We start from the raw sequence: 8,792 nt of genomic DNA, 5'->3' as shown, positions 1-8,792 counted from the left end.
ATGGATGCGACAAGACCTACACAACAGATGTCTTTGAGGGGATTCTTAAATTGCGAAGGTCATTTCACATGACAATGGCCTCTATTTATGCGCTCGTTGGAAAGGAATGCTGTGCCAGCACCAGAACCAGGAAATTTTCTGCAACTTATTCAGGAAGCTTGCATGAAAGAAGGTGCAAATAAACTCGATAGAATACTGGCGAGACACCACAGCGGGTGTTTAGTGATATGTTTTATCCTGTTCCTGCGTTGGCCTCGTTGTTCAGCAGTATCCTTCCTTTTCTCTCAGTGACGTTTGCTCTCTTAAGGGCTAAGCCTAACCTATTACCTAAATATTACCCTCTATTGAAAGCTTTTCGCGACACCAGCCAGACATGTCTCACGGCGACGGTTGAAGTCGACAGGTCCAGGCAAAGCAGGAGTTGCCCGGCACTGAACTAATTGAGATCCGAGGAGCGGACCCACTTTTCTCGAACCCTCTTGTTAACAGTCACTGGAGAGGCTTCAGTGCCTGCACGCGGAATCGGAATAAGGAAAGCGCTGAATACGTCAGGTGATGAACGTTGCTACCTTTGTGCCATTTCACCTCACGAAATGCTAAATGACTTCTGACCAAACGGGTTTTTTACCATCCGCTCTTAGGAGCTTTGAGGCAAAATACTTGAGTTTTCTCGACGCTTCATTGAAGACTGTAGGTGTAGATAGATGCGATAGAGCGTGACTTAAGGCCCACCGACAAAAGTGTCCTACGAAGTAAGAAATCCAGTGAGCCGAGCATAAGTGTAATAGAGTGGCACACGCACGCCAAGAGCAAGCACGCATGGGGACCAAGCAGAATGTCGTTACTGCGTCGAGCCTGGCAGATTAGGACCAGAAAAAATAATTCCTCGGAAGTGTCCTTTTAATTGTTCTTAAACTGCGTGTCAAGAAAAACCGGAGTATAAAAAACTTTTGGACAATCTTGGGGAATTGCTCGTAGAAGCTCTTATCTCAGCCAAGCTAATGCAGAGTGCTATGGGCGTAAACTTTTTAAGTAATGATTTAACTGCTCGGTTCTATTAGCATCAGTCTTTCAATCTGAAAAATGCTGAAATCAGACACACTTTTACGAGCCATTATTTACTAAGCTTGCGTCTCCGCTATAGGCAAGAATGGGGCAAAGCGCGACATTCTGTTCCTTTGCACCTCAAAACTTTTCAACGTGCATTAAAATTGCGCTAATATTTTACTTGCGTGACCCACCGCGCGTCCAGGGACACTGAAATTAAGGCTGAGAAAACTGGTCTTTTCCGAGCTGAGAAAAGAATTGCGAAGTGAGCCTTGGCAAACGAGACAGCAGCCGAAAAGGAGCGATTTTCTGCAGGCCCCCCTTGTTCGGTACTGTGCAGGGAAACTAAACAAGTCGTCCTCGATTACGTAAGCATTTATTTATGACAACAAATAATCCGTGTTAACTTTTGAAGCGTTTAGGAGGGTTTGCTCCTCGCGTTCTTGCGGGAAAATTCTCTTAGCAGCAGGCTACACGTGGGGCAAAAAGTGAAGTCATGGTTTTATGCGGGGCCTTAATTAAAGATACTTGTTTTGTTGCTCGCTCCAAAACACTAACGTCGTTGATCTCTAGGATTGTCCCAACATACAAAGAAAAAAATTTCTGGTGATTGGCGCAAAGAAGACAAGAAGGAAGCTCTGGAGAGCACCAAGAAGCGCCGGCGCAACCAAGCCTTTTGGGGCCCCTAAAGACGCCCAGGGCAAAATTGTAAATAAAATGAGGGAGCGTGAAAAAGAGGAACTGCACAGTGTTTCTTTGAAAACTAAGCGGTAGACTTTTTTCTGTCAGTAATAATGGTTTTTTGTCCAAATATATTCTGACAATAGAGCAAGCACTGTTTGGTTTCACCTGGAATCACGTCGAAAAGCTTTCGTTCACGTTCTGCGATCGAACCTAGTCGCACGTCCATTCTACGGAGACGAAGAGACAGAGATGCAGCTGCGACGCTAAAACAGAAAAAAAGAAATTTGCCACGAAGGCAGGAATTTCAAAATGATTGCGCAGACAGCATATAGTACGCGAACCCTGGCTGTTGAACTGCCTGCAGACTGTAGCGGGCCACGGAGCAGATGAGTGCAGGTTTCTGCCTGGATACAGTGTTTATCATGAGGATTTGGGGTCAAAAATATTGTGTATACACCTATGAAAGCATGTTTGTGGGAAATATTTGCGATATTGAATGAAGTAATATTTTAGTAGCCCGTTTCATTCTTCCCCGCATGTCGAGGCAAAACACGACATTTTAAATTTTCTAATAGTAAATTTCACTGTGTTCTGCTTCAGCTGTTCTTTCAATATTTACTGAGCGCGGTGGCAGGGCGGTAGCGAATGATTCTGTTATATTTGTTTGCCGCTGTTTGCGATTGAGAAAAGGAAAGCGATGATGTGCAAACTTGTGCTGCGTTTTGCCCCAACCTTCCGTATTTGTGAGGTATGCATGCGCTCTTTTCTAGTGGGTATTTTTTAGTTCAGAAGTCTGCCATGAAGCATAAGTTGAGAAAGGGGGAGTGCAATGTAGGATATAGAATCTTAAAATAGGGTGTAGAGACCAGTTTCGACGAGGTAGTCGCATAGGCTACCTAGCCTTTCCTAGGCTAGCGGGTATATGATCTCCCGCCTGGCTGCGGTATTCATCCGAAAACGGGCTGAGAGAGGTGCACTGAATGCCATTTCCCTTACAAGCCTGCATTTATGGAAAACAAAACCACATCCGGAATCGAGGTTCGAATGACCAGGTGACCGAATCGTTCAATGATCTCGAACTGTTTCAGAATGTTTGTTCGCAGCCCAAAGTCCTCTCACTGCGTGAGAAGCACTGGAGCAATAAACTTACCATCCTTCCTTGATTTCCCTCTCAGCAAGCCAATAGGCCCCAAAATTTCGTTACGTGTAATATAGAGTTCAGAAGGGTAGCGGATCGGGCTAGTTGGTGCAGTTTTGACATTTTTCGAAGCGCCAAAACAACAAGGACGCAGAGGGAACAGACAGGGACGAGCGCTACTTTAAACTGTAATATGGCCAGCACAAAGCCTCGTGTGGATGAGAATAGTTCAAGAACCGTGAATTTCTACCCTGCCAATAGCGCAAAACTTTGATGAAGGCAAGCAAGCCAACCGGAAACAAATGACCGAGGATCAGTTGTAATTTTAATCTAACTCATGGTTGTCTGCAGCGCAGTGACCGCTTTTGGTAACGGCTGCCGCTGAGGGGCAATACTACAGTCGTTCAACTATATCGGCACTTTTTTGGCCTGTGAGCTCGCACGGCGACAGCAGAGCTCGGTGTAAAGTATCGCAGTTTGTTTGGCGAATGTCGGGGATGGTAGATGAACCACGTGAGAACGTCAAGGAGGAGAAGGCGGCGATTGAGATTCCTACACCACTTTTAGTAGCAAAATTTCTAGTGAGTTTACAAAAGTATTTGTTGTCCAGCCCGAACATGGAAAGACACAATACACCTCTGGACTGAAGGAGGGAAGAGAAGTTGACAGACACAGCGTCGACTGATAACTTATGACCCTGATGATGACGTTAACCAAATAAAATGCCTCAAGGATGAAGGCAGCAAGCAGCGTTCTAAATTTTTTAAATGCAAAAGCGCTACTTCAATAGCAATGTTGAAGAAGCCTATGGGTCTCTGAAGCCTTGAACTTGACTTTTGACCTTCGAGTTGAAATTATCTTGGCTGAAGATATTACAACATATTATCAAAATTGTCATCGCCTTTACCCTAGCCCATGTAAAGGCCTGAAGAAGGCGGATGAGCGGCTCCTTCTCTGCCTTCTCACCAATACATTGCTGTGACCGGCAGCGCTAAAACATTTTGACCCCTCCTTTAGTGGCAGCTTCCCACACTGTCGTGCAGTGTCTTCTGACACCTATCACATGGTGTGGGCCTGCCCCTCCAACCCCGCTATTCCCCCCATCCCCAACCCAACCCGGGAGGACTGGGAGGCGACCCTGCTCGGCTGCCACGCCTTACAGGCCCAACAAGCCTTAGTCGGGCGCGCCCGGGCGGCGGCAACCGCCACTGGGGTCCCATACTAGTGTTTGTAAGGATCGTTCCCTTACGGGCTTATTCAAACATACCTCCTGTTCATTCTTAATAAATGTTTTCTCCACCACCATCCACTGCCAGTGAACTTTGGTCTGCTTGGGTAGATGACAGGCGTGACCTAGTCTCAAAATGGAATTGGCCCACCTGAAAAAATGGGTTTGCCCACCTCTGAAATTTGGTAGGCCCACACCCGGAAATTTCAAAATTGAGTTGACCCACGTTCGGAACCGACTTGAGACACCCCCAAATTGAGCTTGGCCCACCCCTGAAATTTGAGTAACCCACTCACGAAAATTGTAAAATTGAGTTGACTCACGTTCGGAACCGAGCTGGGCACCCCCAAAATGGGTTTGGCCCACCCCTGAAATTTGGGTGGTGCACTCCCGAAAATTTCAAAATTGAGTGGACCCACCTTCGGAACCGAGCTGGGACAATCCCAAAAATAGGCTTTGCCTACCCATGAAATTTGGGCTGCCCGCACCCGAAAATTTTAAAATTGAGTTGACCGATGTTCCGGATCGAGCTGGGACACCCTCAAAATGGGTTTGGCCCACCTTTGAAACTTCGGTGGCACACTCCTGAAAATTTTAAATTTGAGTTCACCCACGTTCGGAACTGAGCTGGGACACCCCCAAGGTGGGCTCGGCCCACCCCTGAAATTTGGGTGGCCTACTCCCGAAAATTTCAAAATTGAATTGACCCATGTTCAGAACCGAACTGGGAGACCCCCAAAATGGGCTTGGGGGCACAACTGATGTTTGGGTGGCCCACTACCGAGAATTTAAAATTTGAGTCGACCGACGTTTCGAACCGAGTGGAACACCCTCAGGTGGGCTTGGCCCACAACTGATATTTGGGCGGCCCACACCAGAAAACTTCAAAATTGAGCTGACCCACGTTCCAAACCGAGCTTGGATACCCCCGAAATACACTTGGCCCACCCCTGAGATTTGTGTGGCCCACTCCCGACAATTTAAATATTGAGTTCACCCACGTTCGGAACCAACCTGGGACACCTCCGAAATTGTCTTTGCCTAGCCACTAAATTTGAGTGGCCTGCGCGAAAAAATTTGAAAATTGCGTTGACCCAAGTTCGGAGCCGTGCCTTTGCATAATATGTCGTTTTTAGCAATGCTAAACCACCAGCAATTTTTTTTTGTAAATCTCCAAAGTTCTAAATCTATGACGTTTTAGCTCGATGATCTTCTAAACCTAAGATGACCGCGGCTTTCTTGTATCAAGCACTGTGCCGCAGGGGTCGATTGTATGGCAGTGGCGAAGTGGAAAAATTTTGGCGGTTACTGAGATTTCAGTCGATATTAAGTGTATAGAGTAACCTGAAATTAAAATAAAATCAACGAATTTTTGGCTTCCCACTAATCCTGAAACATCGAATATGATTTTGATAAGGATAGTCGGTGGCTTACATGATTTTCCGCCTTCTGTGATTCAGAAATTCTGGGCTTGCAAAACCAACTGCGGTATTTTCTTCACATTAATTTCATTTTTCATTAGTTTGGTCCTCCTCCAACAGTCACTGCTATTAGTGACGTATGCGGAGTGTGAAGACGTCATGCTGGTCGCTTCAGAAACACGCCCATAAATGCTTTCCGCGTCCGTGTCGCACTGATGGAAAGGCTCCAACGCCCACGAATGGTTGAGCACGACACGTTCGACCCGCCTGACGAGCTTAACTGTCGCGAATTTTCATTCGGTAAACAAACTGGACGTCGTTTGTGCGACGATGTGGCTCTGCGTGGCCTCTGAGACTGGGCCGAATTGGATGCGCGGTCAGGAGGCAGGCTAGCGGCGGCACCACGACCAGATCGGCAGTGTCTGTGATTGGCCGTTTGCTTTCTCCTCTGGTCTTACTTTGGTCATATTGACGTCGCGGCCAAACGAAACGGAGCATTACAGAATAACAGAATAATGCCCTGCAAATTTCCCTGCGTGAGAGTACTTGTATGGGGGAAGATGCAGAACTGATCTCAAAGGAGACCACAAAAGCAAACTGACAAGAAAAATAGCACAAAAATGAAACTTCTACTCGCTTAATGGATAGCGGCTACTCAACAGATGTTTCAGTGAATGATGAAAAAAGAACTGAAGTAAATGTGTGTTTAGTCTTCGATCTCGGATAGCTCAATGTGTCATTTTTTGTTACACTTGACCAGTTATTAAAAAAACAAGACAAAGGCATATTTTCCTCCCAGCTTTTTCTACAGAAAAGTGCAAAGCTACTGAATTATCGAATCCTAATTGCCTTCGTAGTAGGTTTTCTTTTTGCAGATGTGTTTTATTCTATCAAAAGAGCAAAAGAAATGTGGTCTCAGAAAAAATAACGACACACTTGAATATTTGCTGCAAAGCCATGATTGTAGTGCAGTAAAAAAAGCCAAAGTAAGGAATAAAATATGCCAAAACCGGGATGGCCTAAGTTGCTTAGAAAATGGGTCCAAAATATACCGAAGAATACTTCGAAAATGTAGGCCCAACCTGCGCCCTTAAGGAACTCTAGGTGGAGGAATATAGCACGGAACCCTGAACAAGGGGCTTATTAGCCCAAGTGTAGAACTGCGGCTTCAAACTGCATTGATTATCATTAAAGTGAGCTTTACTGCCGTGAATTGTCAGGTGGCCGAGGTATGAAGACAAAGGCAAATATTTTTTTTACCTCTGCCGCCTGATGCATAGCGTGATGCATCTGAAGCGCCAGGCCACATATAAGCATTTCATCATTCAATCAGAAAATCGCCTTCACGATACCGCAGCGCCATCTGTGCTGAGAGGAACCGCGCTCAAAGGTGGAAAATCCCCAGGTACTGTTCACGCAGACGTGGCGACAGCGTGCTGCGCAGTCGTAGTCACGGACAGTGCACGTGTGCATCGCTCTGTGGAAGAGATTGGTTTCTGCCATCCGGTCTGTCACCAGAAGCTTTCCGTCGCCGCGTCGCCACCTTTTGTCGACGCGTGCCACCTTTTTTCCACTGCGCTCCCATTGGCTGCCGCGCACGGTCGACGTGTTGCTGCCCGTGCCGAAGCGCCAGTCAGAGGCTCGTGACTCGAAGGGAATGAAGTGTAGAGGTAGCGAGAAGATATTGGAGAGTCTCCGGTAGTCGTAGCACAGTAGGCGCATACCGGATGAGCTCCTCACCTAGCCACTGCGCATGCACGGCAGGCCTGTCCGGAATACGTCTACGCGAGTATTTCGCCGATACATACGCGTATGCTAGAACTCTCCACTGGAAGGATACTGCTTGTGGGTACGAAAACGCGTTGAGTAAAAAAAAAATCCCTGAAAAAACTTTTTTCAACTTCGCATACGCTGAGCTTCAGGTATTATAATGTTACCATAAATTTCTCACCCTGGTCTACCCCAGCCTGCAACTGTGTAATTGAATTACAAGCTATGGGGAGGCGATTTTGAGAAATTGAAAACACACAGAAGTACACTTGTGCCGAGGGTGGGGTCTCAGCGAAGCCGGTCCGCAGTGCGTAGCGGAACCCCAATAATTACCACGGGGAAGCCTAAAGTATAATTGGAAGGATTTGTTAGCTGCATTATTTACAGTTAGTCTCAAAGCTAGAAAGTGAGAGTACTTGATCGAATCTGCAAGGCGTAGCCCAACAGCGTGTTGTCACCTATTCGGGCTGACTCTACAGTCACAACCCTCGACGGTTTCCAGCGTACAAGAGCGGGATGCCACGGAAGTCACCCTTGGGCCGAGCGCAGCGCACAAACGCTTGTTTGGTTTGTGGGGGCCCATAGTAAGGAGCGCGGGCACAGCGACTATGCAACCAGACCCCAAAGTAAACATGAGACCCTTTAGTGAGGATAATAGACTAATGAAATGCGTGCGGACCTGCTATTTAGCCGTCCTCCTTTTCCCGGAATCGCTGGAACATGATGTGTATGAAGGGCTTGGCCTGGGCGTTGAGAGAGAGAGAGAGCAGGTGGGTTGGATTTGAATTTTTACTGTATTTCGCAATGCGCATGGCTGAACTGTTCGCAGATGCTATCGTATCAACCTTTTAAGGATTGGAGCGGTTAAAAGTAGTTTGGGGTCCCTGAATGTCATGGATAGGATTGGCTTCATAATGGCAACAGCTTGCGCCGAAATGATACCGTCTACACCGACGAGAGCTGCGATATGCTCGCATAAATTATAATGGAGTGCCTCCTTGCTACTGCAAGAACATGCCGTGCCTTTGGCGGGCGATTTTGTTCTGGTTGAGGCAGATGACGCCTTCACGTGCAACGGTGTCACGAGACGCTCACCGTCGCACTCCCCCTGTCGTCCTTCGTGCGCATGAGCCGCCTACATTGGCGAGATATCCCAGTCGGCGGTGACGCGTCAGCGCCCTCTCTCCCACCAGGCCACGTTGCGCGACTCATCGTCCCGGCCTGTCTTTTTTTCCCAGGAAACTGTGAACATCACTCTGCGCATGCCGACGCACCAGGGCGATCACAACCAGAGTTACGATCAGTGCACAAACCGGCTGACAAGGCGCGGACATTACGTATCCAGTGGACTAAAGGTAAGCATTGTGGGGGAGGTCTATTTTCAATGAGCGACCCTTGTTGGGGTCACCTGCTGTTTTACTCGAAGGCCAAGGTTCAACTCTGCACTGGACGCATGTACGAATAGAAACCTCTCACCCCACTCGAAAAATGTAGACTGCCACAT

General features: G+C 47.3%; 1 protein-coding gene across 1 annotated transcript in view; it reads left to right on the top strand.

Moving 5' to 3' along the window:
- Positions 1-8,479: 8,479 nt before the first annotated feature.
- Positions 8,480-8,792, top strand: part of LOC149354280 (uncharacterized) — a 289,860-nt gene continuing 289,547 nt past the window's right edge. Inside the window, exon 1 of the mRNA XM_089577480.1 lies at positions 8,480-8,643. Within this exon, the coding sequence (XP_089433606.1) occupies positions 8,551-8,643 (93 nt within the window). The 5' untranslated portion in view covers positions 8,480-8,550. The remainder of the gene's footprint in view (positions 8,644-8,792) is intronic.

The sequence above is a fragment of the Amblyomma mixtum genome, chromosome 3 (genome assembly GCF_055824585.1).
Source record: "Amblyomma mixtum isolate Tamu chromosome 3, ASM5582458v1, whole genome shotgun sequence".
Lineage (NCBI taxonomy): Eukaryota > Metazoa > Arthropoda > Arachnida > Ixodida > Ixodidae > Amblyomma > Amblyomma mixtum.
The sequence above is the reverse complement of the archived record's forward strand: the minus strand, read 5'-3'. Positions and strand labels throughout refer to the sequence as shown.